This window comes from Physella acuta, unplaced genomic scaffold (assembly GCF_028476545.2).
Source record: "Physella acuta isolate Inbredline_101_S28 unplaced genomic scaffold, ASM2847654v3 ptg000551l, whole genome shotgun sequence".
In the NCBI taxonomy this organism is placed as follows: Eukaryota; Metazoa; Mollusca; class Gastropoda; family Physidae; genus Physella; species Physella acuta.
Genome location: NW_026732070.1, coordinates 169,427 through 181,387, shown reverse-complemented (window position 1 = coordinate 181,387; position 11,961 = coordinate 169,427). Strand labels below are relative to the sequence as shown.

The 11,961-nt window shown below is 42.1% G+C and overlaps 1 protein-coding gene across 1 annotated transcript; it reads right to left on the bottom strand.

The window, feature by feature from the left end:
• On the bottom strand, positions 1-11,855 carry LOC131946310 (uncharacterized). The gene is made up of 6 exons (XM_059307003.1): positions 11,414-11,855; positions 8,928-9,160; positions 5,614-5,778; positions 5,035-5,141; positions 4,721-4,827; positions 1-3,646 (listed from the first exon to the last, which is right to left on the bottom strand). Exons 2-6 carry the CDS (start codon positions 9,105-9,107, stop codon positions 18-20), a joined length of 4,188 nt encoding a protein of 1,395 aa, XP_059162986.1. The 5' UTR covers positions 9,108-9,160; positions 11,414-11,855; the 3' UTR covers positions 1-17.
• Between the last annotated feature and the right edge of the window lie 106 nt (positions 11,856-11,961).

Genomic DNA, 11,961 nt, shown 5'->3' with positions numbered 1-11,961 from the left:
TAAAACTAGCTGTAGAACTAGCTATCACACTCGCACATGAGGAGCGGACATACGGAGCTAACACAAGTAGACTCGCACCACTCGTCGAAGTGGTCCAGCCCACGGTACGCCCCCACGGCCCGGCAGTTGAGCCGCGTGGGCTTCTCGGCCCTGACCGAGGGGCTGTCCTGATGGGGGCTTGCCATGTAGGCTTGCATATGAGGCCTTGAGTTTTGTGGCTCTACCTTGTGGGAAGATCGCTGTGGTGTGTAAGGTTCTTCTGCGGTGTGGCTTGCTACGATGCGATTGCTGTTCGTTTGTTCGTATCGCTTTGGTCTGCTGTCAAGTACCATTGAACTGGACGCTCTGTATCTTCTTTGCGAAGACGATTCTTGCACGTTTCCGTCTTGCGTTTTATCACTTGAAGATATCCAGCTGACACCTAGGGGTAATGCGTTGTCAGTGTTCATCTGGTTACTTGAATGGCTAATCATGTTTTGTGTGTTTTGATTGGCGTGGCTCATCAAATTGTGGCTTGATTGACCAATCTTATTCTGCGTATTTTGAAACGATGGCGCTGATTGGTCAACTGCATTGAAGTTGTTTCTGTTATAGCTTTCTGGTTGGTTGAAATACTGAGGCTGCTGGTAAATAGAATTCGAGCTGGCAATGTTTTTAGGGCTGTTTGGATGGTAGGCGGCGAAGGTGGAGGTGGTGGGGGCGGGGGATTGGAAAGCTGTCGTCTGGAACGAAAAGAAAGATGGCGCACGTGATGTCAACATTTGAACTCGGTCAATATCTGTAGTGCTGTGATGTGCTGGTGCGTGTTTCCTGGCCAATGTGTTGTATAGAGACGACCTTGCACTGTAAGCCTCAGGGATTGGTCTTTGATTGCTCCATGCAGAGCTCGGGTTCCTGGACAAGGATGAGTAGCTGTTGTATGCTGGGACAGGTTCCAGCTGCTGCCTCTTACACACGCAGATCGTCTCCGGGCAGAAGTTGGCGTTGCAGTTGTCCGTGCACCACTTATCCATACCACCCCCGAGGGTGATTAAAGCTTCACAAACCAGACGGGGGCCGTCCACCCCATGTTGGGGCTGGTAGTACCCCTGTCTCTGCTGTGCGCGAGACGCCCACATATGGTTGGGGTCTTTGACGAGTGGTTCCACCACACTAGAAGCGGCGGCGTTCACCCAACTCTGCTGCTGTCGCGGCTGTGTGTTGTGGTTAGAGGGTTGGGCGTAGTTTACGCTGTTCGCAACCTGGGGGTACGCCACGTTGTTACTGTACGCCACCGAGCTGTACCCAGACTTCCCAGAGTTCCTTTCACCGAACATCCCCTGGAGAGAGTTCAGATACGCGTTCATGGTAGCGCTGTTGTCGTAAGCGTTACGGCTCTCCCAAGGACTGGCTTGATAACCGGATCTGACGTTGTTAGCACGGCCCTGGTTGTAGCTGTAATCCGACCCTAACACGACCCCATTGTACGGCTGTGGGATCACAGCTGCGGGGTTTCCTGCAGTAATGTGGTTACTGTCGTGGTGTAGTTTATCCTGACTTTCTAAAGAGTTGATACTGTATTGTTTAGCATGCAAATTCTTTTCTGCGGCTCCGTACACAACCGGGTTCGATGCTAGTATTTTACTAGTAACAGGAACAAACCAAGGTGAAATAGTTGGCAGACCTGTGGTAGCTTTGTGGTGGTTGTGTGCTTGTGTGACGTCAGCTCTATAGGCTACGGTGCGGGGTTCGTGTTCTTCTATTTCAACTTGGTCAGCGTCTTGTTTTAAATTGTCAACTTTCTTGGAAATCAAAGATGCAATGATGTAACGCACTAAAGACTCGGTATCATCCTCATTACTTTCATCTTTTTGACTTGTTTCTTTGTTCTGTTTGAGACTACTGGACTGTTTCTTCGGGAGTGCAGCCTGTTTGTCGGAAGGTTTTCGTGTTGTTGTTGTGAGAGTAAAAAATAATGGCGTTGTCGTGAACTTCCCTTTGTTGTACCAAGTCACCTTTTGACTTTTGCTAACAGATTTAGGCTCAGCCGTCTCAGATACTTTGATGTTTTTGTTGACAGGCTTAGACTCAACTGTATCAGAAAGTTTAAGGTTTTTGTTAACAGATTTAGGATCAACTGTCTCCGAAATTCTATTTTTATTACTTGGGGATTGTTCAGCTACCGAAGACGTCTTCGTATTTTCTGAGTGCTCCTTCTCTTTCGTACTCATTGACTTAGCGCTGTCTTTTCCTTGACTGATCTTCTTCTCAAGAGAGTTAGAGACGACGGGCTTTGCTTGTGAGTCTTGATGAAGTGTAGATGTTATATTGGCCCGTGTGGGAATAACCTGAGTGACAGATTTATCCTGTACAGAAGGCTGCTGAAGCCCATTAGAGATCTCGTTGTCCCTAGCAGTGTTCCAACTGTTGGCCTTCTTTTCTTCTTCTTCTTTCTGTTTTAGTCTAAGTGCAGCTATGAGCCAAGTGGGGATTCGTTTTCTCAGATATTTGTGTAGACTACTTGAGATGGTTGTTTGTTTTGGTGCAGGTTTAATGACAGTTGAATTCTGGGATGCGGGTGCCAGTTTGTCTGATGGAGGAGGCGTGAAGGGTGATCTGGAGTCGATGTTTTGTCTGCTTTTTCCATTTTGTCGCATTGCTTGAATCGTCTTCAACATCTGCTGTTTTTGAACCTCAGCCGCTGAATGAGTGATAGGAAGATTTTCATTGACTGTTGAAGAGCTAGGGATGTTTTTATTGGATAATTCATAAACAGGGGTGTTTTCATTTGATATTTCATTAACAGGAGTGTTTTCGTTGGTCGACGCATTTGTCGTGATTTGATTGATCAGGTTTCTCAAACGCATAAGCTTCCATCTTTGCAGGAAACTTTCATCCTGTTCGGCCTGTTTTGCTTGCGTGGTTTGAACCTGATTTGGGCTGCTGGTTGCCGTGCGTCTAGGGACTGGTTGAGCCTCTTGTCTGGTCTGTAGACTTGGACGCTCCTTGATGTAACTGCCGTCTTTACTGATGACCAGGACGGTTTTGATGGGGGCGTTGCTTTCTTTGGAAGCGCTGCTCGGCAAGCTGTTAGTCCTATCCTCAGCAACGACGCTATAGCCTTGTGGTTTGGAGTTTTCTTTAGAGACGACATTCTTCGATATGCCGGCCTGCCACCTGTATGGCTCCAACGCTGGACTCTGTGGCACCGACTCGGCCTGAACATTCCCCTTGTTCATAGCCTCGCCGAGGTACCCGAATCTCGCGTTCGTCTTGTAAATACTGGACGGCTCGTTGAATTTTTTAAACATTTCGAAATTATTTTCTTTCTCAATTTTCATTTGGTTCGCATCTACCACGTTACTCTGGGTAACTAATTTACTATCGGTTGCCAAATTGGAATATTTGGCCGAATCCTGGACAAATTTGGCTTTCTGTTTCCCGTACCGGCTCATCTTACTGTTGGCATCAGGGTCCTCGTTAGTGAAAACGATGTTCTCCTTCTTGACCATACCTTGAGGCTTCGTGGTGCTTTTGCCGGCTGGCGGTGATTTCTGCTTCTCCGCTTCTTTGGCGTGTATCGTGACGTCAGCGCAGTTGTAGAACTCTTCCTGGGGTCCGCACCCCACGCAGAATTTACCCGTCTCGTCCTTGTCCCAGGTGTTGCCTGGAGAGAGGGAGACAATGTAGACAATCAAGTAACGTCATAGCAACATATTTTATGTCTATACCGCTTTGTTTAGACTATCGTATAAAATATACATGCAGAGGCGTAGCGACCCTTCCCGGCGCCCGGGGACAAACTTTTCGATTTGCACCCCCCTCAAGATTTCGGTTTGCACCCCCCCCCCTCAAACTTTCGATTTGCACCCCCCTCAACCTTTCAATTTATTTTTCCAACGAATTTTGGCGCCCCCTAAGGTCGGCGCCCGGGGACATATGTCCCCCCCCCCCCTCGCTACGCTACTGTATACTTCGGAATTATTGTTGAGGTATCTCAATGAATTCAATACTCGTCTCAAACGAATTTTTCTCTTTTTTTTTGTTTTCCAAATAACACGTGTGTTTGTTTTTGGGAGGAAAATTAAGAATCGAATACTAACGTCTAATAGAGTTTATATATTTACGAATATTTAGGGATATTTAGGAATATATAGGGATATTTAGGAATATTTAGGGATATTTAGGAATATTTAGGGATGTTTAATTAGGATTCCATTACTGGTTTGTTTAACACATTGTGATAATTCGACGTTTAAATCAAGCTGATTGATAATGTAATTACTATACGCCTAAGTTTTAATAACTATAATTAATTTATTAGTACTTTTTGATTAGCCAAGACATTAGTAATAATCATTAGTTTAATAGGAAACGTTTTATGCGAGTTGTGTTTAGAGCTTATGTTAACTTGAAAACCTATTTTCAGCAGAGGCGTAGCGACCCTTCCCGGCTACGGGGACAAACTTTTCGATTTGCACCCCCCCCCCCCCCTCAACATTTCGATTTGCACCCCCCCCCTCAACATTTCGATTTGCACCCCCCCCCCCCTCAAGATTTCGATTTGCACCCCCCCCCCCCTCCCTCACACTTTCGATTTGCACCCCCCTCAACCTTTCAATTTATTTTTCCAACCCCCCCCCCTCGCTACGCTACTGATTATCAGCACTATATACACCATGTATGTGGGTACGGCTAAACGAAATGAACCTTGATTTGTATAGTGTGCGAGTAACCTTACCTGTCCTGTACTTCCATTGAATGACGCATTGTTTACATGTCAGGTCGGCCGGAAGTCGCAGTGAAACATTGAAGAACTGATTGGACTGACCATCAAGCAACATGTACCTGCAAACAGAAGTTATCCAATGTTAAGTACACATTTTAAAAAATTTCTTAAATTTAATTTTTTAAATTTTTTAAAGACCAATCCTGGAATATCTCCAATTGAAATTAATATGGATTATTTTCTTTATAAAGATTTATATTTTCCATAAATATTTTTGGTGACTTGACTATCATATAAGCCAGAAATAAAATTTCTCTATGTCTTACCTAGTACCGTTGCCATCTGCTTTCTCCAGAAGATTTTTGTCCAGACATTCCTGTGTGACTTCAACTTTAGGATCTTGGACTGGGCAGATACGAAACTCGAAAAATCCCTGGGGAATAGAGAGAGACGAAAATATTAGAGTTGTTTCCCCTAGAATGTAATCACCAGGAAGCTTTTTTTTTGTTTTAAATTGCTTGTAACGCGCGCTGTGCATGTTGAGCATGATGAAATTATTGTAATCGAATAATTTGATAAAAAAATAATCGAAAAAAAAATGAAAATAATTCGTAGATCTAAACAAGTTCACTTAAATGTATTATCTTCCCTGTTACTTAACGATGTTGCTATAGCTAAGATTTTGATGTATAATTATGGTATTTTCTTTACTGCTGAGTTAATATATTGAGAGTAAAGGCAAAATAATGAAACTTTGTTACTTGTATTCTACAAACAAGATATAGTATTGGTGGTTTTATTGAGAAACAGTATCTGCTTTAAATACACGTTCTGTTGCACAATCATTTTTCTAAACTCATTATATATAACAACAAAAACAACAACAAAATACTCATTTTTCTCACCTTGTGATTGGCTGTGATGTGAACCGTGACGTCAATGACGTCACCCTGCTTGTATTCACGAGCGATGATCCCATTGGCGTACTTCCCGCCCGCCTCGTGCTCGCGCTTGCCGTGGTGGGCGTCACCACACACCCCACATTTGCCGTTGTTCCGCGCCCACTGAGTCTGTAAGGAGAAGACGGGTAGAGGAATTTTTTATTTTTTAAAAGTTTTTGTTGACATGGACGATAATTGTAGTGTGGTCCGTGGCAGTGTTTCTTCCAGTCTTTTTTTCTCGGGGGGGGGGGGGGGGGGGTCTATATTTTCCGGGGGGGGGGGGGGGGGCACTAGTAAAAGTATATGTTTACTATATACATTCCATCTCGTTCGGAGGGGGGGGGGCGACGACACTTGATATTTTCGGGAGGGGGGGTCTATATTTTCGGGGGGGGGGGCGGACACTAGTAAGAGAAGAGATGCCTGGAAGAAACTCTGGTCTCTTGGCTGAGTTCATGCATGCTAACATGAAAGTCTGGAGTTCGAATCCAGGACTCGAGTCTTTACTATAACTCCAATACCACCCAGCTCTTGTGGGTATCTCATTAGGGCAGGGGTCGGCAACCTTTTGAAGCGGAAGAGCCAAATGTTACAATTTTCAAAATTTCCCTGGTTTTAAAGAGCCACTAACATTTTTTAATTTCAAATATTTTATTTTTTTATTTAGATTATTAGTATTTGTGCAAGGAGCTGGAGAGCCGCATCTTGATATCAAAAGAGCCGCAGGTTGCCGACCCCTGCATTAGGGAAATAAAAGATTACTGGAATATGACTCAAGTATTACTTGAAATACCATGGTTACGGAAACTGATGAACTCTGCTGCTTTATCTACTCTATCGAACGTTAGGCCCAACATAATATTTAGTATTAGGAGGTGGGGGAGTGGTCTAACAAGGTAAAACGTCACGCAATCTTTTACACCTAAAATAGTGACGTCATTTATAGTAGACCCCCACACTTTAACTGTAAGTGTGACTGTATTTTAAATTGTTTAGTAAAAAAATGATTCAGTTAATTTTATTTCATATTCTATAAACAACGAATATGTGAAGCCCTACTATTTTTTTTTTAAATTGTGTGTAGTCAGAGGACGATCAATACAGTGACACATAGAGGGTAAAAAACAAGCAACATGGTAGCCTTGAGATGTTATTGAATTTCGAGCCAGGAACTTCAAATATCAACATTCACTTCCGCCCCCACATTACCTCACCCCACCCCCTACGATATTATTTTTCTTTTAAAGTAATTGTGTTGGAAATATGGCCTATATTTTAACAACGGCGCCTGGAGAGTTTGCTAAAGGAAACATGCGTTAGTCGAAAGTCAATACAAACTCTATAATCAACCGCGTTGAACTGTGTGAAACAACAACAGTACTGGTCCACTGTTCGCTGACTGCTAGAAGTAGATAGCGGCACTAGTTAGTTGTTTGAGTAGAGACACTCGGTTCCCTCCCCTGCCTGACTAGAACGACCCAGTGCTCTCCCTTTAAACGTGTGATTTGTGACGGGCTCCGTTGTTGACTTGCTACGTCATCGCCGGCGTAGTAATATTTGGCGTATGTGCCTCGCGATAGTTTGGGGAGGTTTTGTTGAAATGCGCCTATCCCAGATTTTTGTGTGTGTGCTTGTTTGGTGCTAGTGATCCCACGCATGTGGTCAGTTTAAGCGCGTGTTGACGTCAGGGTTAATTCCAGTACTGGCACTGTTGGATTAGCCGGCCGACACCTCGCTCTTACGTTTACGTTTAGGTATAGGTTTAGGATTAGGTGTTTTTTTATGTTTATGTTTGGCTAGTTGTATAGAAATATCTAAAGTTTTAAAATGCAGTGCTGATGAGCTCAGCATTTTTTTTTTGTTTTCTATGCAAATTTTAGAAATATTTCAGATGTTTGTTACTTTTCTTTTCTTTTTTTTTTACGTGGAAATAAAATGTTAAAATTTTAAATAAAAAATGGGTGACACATTACAGTTGGTGTTGACTTTGGTAATTACACAACCCGTTACATCTTACACCTAGTTTACTGCTGGGAGGGAAACGGAAAGCGCAAGCCTGTGACGACCGGTTTCAAATTTTTGATGCGTATGATTTTGATCTTAGGTTGTAAAGTGGTGGTCAGGGGTGAAAGGGGATGGGGGGGGGGGTGTAGGACGCTCACAGATACTATCGTGTGTTAGGTACCCATCAGAGCTGAACTCAGGGACATTCTACTGGCTTGAACGCGGATTCGAACTGGAGACTTTCGGGTTAGCAGTCTAGACATTAACGATGTCCTCTTATAACGCACGCTTCTTCGATGAATGGTATTGGCAGGTCAGTAGTTATAACAATTGACCACCCCTGATCCCACTAAAATTGCACTCAATAGATCGCAGTGGATTCTGGATCGACCTTGACTCCTAATCTGAAGATAATTTTAAAACATAACCAGGGCACTTACACCTTTTTTTTTACAAATATTTTTCATTTAAAAAAATTATTAGCTGTGGCGTAAAAAAAAACTTTCTTTTTGGAAACTCAAGGTACTTGAGGAATGTGTACTGATTTTTGTGTCAGCATTATGAATAGCCGAATTTATTTTCTATTACGTGACTTACCCCAGATTCGAACTCTAGATCTCGTGGTAGCAGTCTATAAATCTACCACTAGGCCAGGCAGTCACATAAACACCCTGGTAGATCTTATATATTATCCAACAATGAGGTATGTTTAAACAAACTGCAAATTCTTGTCTTAACAAACAGGCTCTTCTTTTTCGTTCTCAATTGAAATGCTGGAATAGGGCTGGTAAGTAGGTCACCAACCAGTTATATGGCTCATGCAAGTTTCATTGAGCCGTAGAACTGGTTGGTGACCTACTTACCAGCCCTATTGATTCCCTCCAACATAAATTAAGTATAAAGTGCCAAATTTTTATGCGCCATATAGGCCGTTGTCTCCGATTTCAGCCTGCTTTTCATTTTGGATTTGGTTCCATAGCCTTTGGGGACGGAGTGGTCTAGCGGCTGAGAGCTGGACTGCTAACCTTTAAGTCTCGAGTTCGAATCCGGTCAGTAGACCACACTATCTCTTCATATTCCGAGTTCACAGAAACAAGTGAACTCCACTTCACTTGCCCTATAGACCTTCCTCAGGTTTGAAAAGGAAACTTTACTTTCCATAGCCTTTGTCCCACCAAGAACAAAAACAGGCTGTAAAATCTTGTACAGCTAAATCAGCAGAACCAAAAGACAACACGGCTCACACGTGCATGCTACACCACTGATGTACTCACCATTCTTCCACCACAGTACAGCTCGTTGTCGTTGTAGTTGACGGGGTTCGCGAACCCCAGCCTCCACATGCTGTTGCGGGCGGGGGGATCCATCAGACGGCCGTGACCTTCCACGCGAAACGTCAGCAGCGACAACACCACCAGCGTCGCCGCCGCCGACAGCCACATCTTCCGAAACATCTGTGACCTTGAACTCGCGAGTTCCAGGCTATGTACTGGTCTCAGACAGGTAGCTAGGTAGACATAAAACAAAACTACATTAGAAGAAGGTGGAACGATGTTTATCGTTTATTCGCCCTATGCAGTCTTAGTGTGATTAGCAAATACAATTTTGAAGAAAAGTTGTTTCAAGTTAGGGAGGTAATCTACTATAGTATACCGCAGTGGCGTAGCCAGGATCGTCTCAAGGGGGGGGGGTGTTCCAATTTTTACCCTGGGACAAACTTTCGATTTGCACCCCCTCATACTTTTTATATATATATATATATATACCGAGGGGTCTATGGGGGGGGGGTTATGACCCCCCCCCCCCAAACCCCCCCCCCCCCCCCTTCTGCCTACGCCACTGGTATACCGTACTATGCTGATGGATTTAATATTTTCTTTAGCTATCGCTAGAAATTAAGAACATGACGTACTGATTGGATTTAGTTGATTACGTCTCTGTTTTTATAGGAAATTATGGAATAATGAATATGGTATTTTAAAAATTACATTGAGACTTCGTTCAACATTAAAAATAAATTGTTTTAAAGACATTGCAAAAATAGCAAAAACTACAATATATTTATCATATATAGATGGCAATTTGAAAATTGCTGTTATAAAGATTATTATGCTTAATGTGTTGATGTACTGTAGGCGTACACAGTTATTGTGAATTTTTACATGCTCTTATTATAGGAGTGCGAAATTACTGACATCGATTATTTAAAAGTAAAATACATAGAAGGCCAAAGAAATAACGTTTGAATGAATACAACTGGTTACTTCTCATTTGTCTGACGAATTTTGTTTTAAATTTTTAGACATACTGCAAAACGCTTGCAGAACTTTTGAGCAAAGACATAGATTGACGTCTTAGACTCAATGTATTCTAGAATAGATCACACGTTTCTGTGACGTAGGCGTATGTAGGGATAGTGTGGTCAGCAATATACCCAGTCACCTTTACTTTTACCTAACACTAACGTGCGTCAGAGATGTGAGGACCAGGGACTTTCTAAAGACCTAACCCGGATTCGAACTCGAGACTTTCGGGTTAGCAATCGTATGCCCTAACACTGAACCACCCCTTCCCATATTCTATAATACTTTGTACATCAATGTGTAAGACTAAAGTTAATACATTTTTTTTGGATTAGTTTGAAGCGAACTAATTAATAAGTCTGTCAAATGTTCAGGCTCTTTAATTAAATTGTCCACGTTTGAGATGTGCCACACTGTTGTTAGACAATAGAACGATTTGTTCTAGATGTTTCGATGTAAAAAACAATTGTGGTTTTATTTTTAAGTTTAAGACAATGTTAGTTCAATATAGCTAGGACTACATTTCTACAAGAAAGAAATGAAATCAGTTGCATGTGTAGAGAAGGAAAAGTAAAGTTTATCAGAACATTTACGAGTGCTTTGAAACACTTTTAGAATGTGACACCCAGCAGTAAAAAACTGAATCTCCAACCCCGTACCTTCATCTTTTAGCTACGTCTTCACCCAAACTGATTAAACTGGCATCCAAAAAACCCAACCAAATTGTAGATATCTTCGCTAGGTTACAATATGGCCCTAACTATTGTTTAAAAGTAACTTCACCACAAATTGTAAGCAATTTTATGAATTAAATAGAGTGAAACCAGCGTTTTAGTTCAGAAAATTATTTAGACTTTCTCTTTCTGTATGTTTTTTTTTATTTTTCGTCATGCAAAAAATACATTGAAAACTAACTTCTCTAATATAAACGCTAATTCGATGGCGCTTTTTAAATGGGGCGGAGTGGTCGGATGTTAGAGCGATTTGGTGCTAACTCAAAGACTGTAAGACGTCTCTGAATTCACTTAGTTTTGATGGGTGCCTGACTTACGTTAGGGAAAGTAAAAGGAGGCTGAGAATAGTGTTTTCCACCCTATCCCTCCACATGCTTAGGCAAAAAAACATGAATTTTACTTCATCTGCACAATGGATCGCTAGGTCTAAAGAGGAACTTGAACTTTGTCTAATCGATCTGGTACATTGTGGGACATTGAGGGTGTGATGGCTAATCTACACGACACTCAAAAGTCAAATGTCGCACCACTTTGACATGAGTCAATGAGAGTTGGAATAGAACCTGGAACTTAGGGTCTATCTATTCTAATTCATATGCTACATAACACGTTGGTCAGAAATGATATGTCAATTATTATTCAGATTGATTTTACTTGACCAACGATGCTAATCGTGTTAAATTACTAAATAAGTTTTAATCTATTTAATATTTACAAACTTACCTTTCTCAATTAAATCGAGAAGTTTCTTCAGAGATTCGTAAAACAAGCAATCACAAATAGAAATCTCGAAATAACCTCGAACTTCACGAAACAAAACTGGTTGAAATAATTAAAATGTTTTTTTTATCCACTGGTAAAAAATTCAACAAGATCTCCAGAAAAATACAAGCCTTGAAGGATTATATCTCCTTTTGGCCTCGAAATATCTCTCTCAGAAATATCCAAGTCTATAGCGGTGCTGTATGTATGTCTTTCAATATAAATATATATTGTCCAGGAGTGACCTTTGGCTTGATTCGACCAATCAAATCCAAAGCTTACACTCAGATAGCGAAACACTGGGTCTACCAACTGTGACGTCACACCGAGGAGGGGAAATCGAGTGCTGAGGCTCACAGGACTGAATGGACTTCGTGTTGCTGGTCTGGATCTTACTGGCTGATTACTGCTGCAGCTTCCAACATACTGACCCTCTCGCTCCACGCCGGCGGCTTTTATACCGTCCCGTGGGAGGAGGTGTTTTTTTCTGTGTGTCCACACTTTGCAGG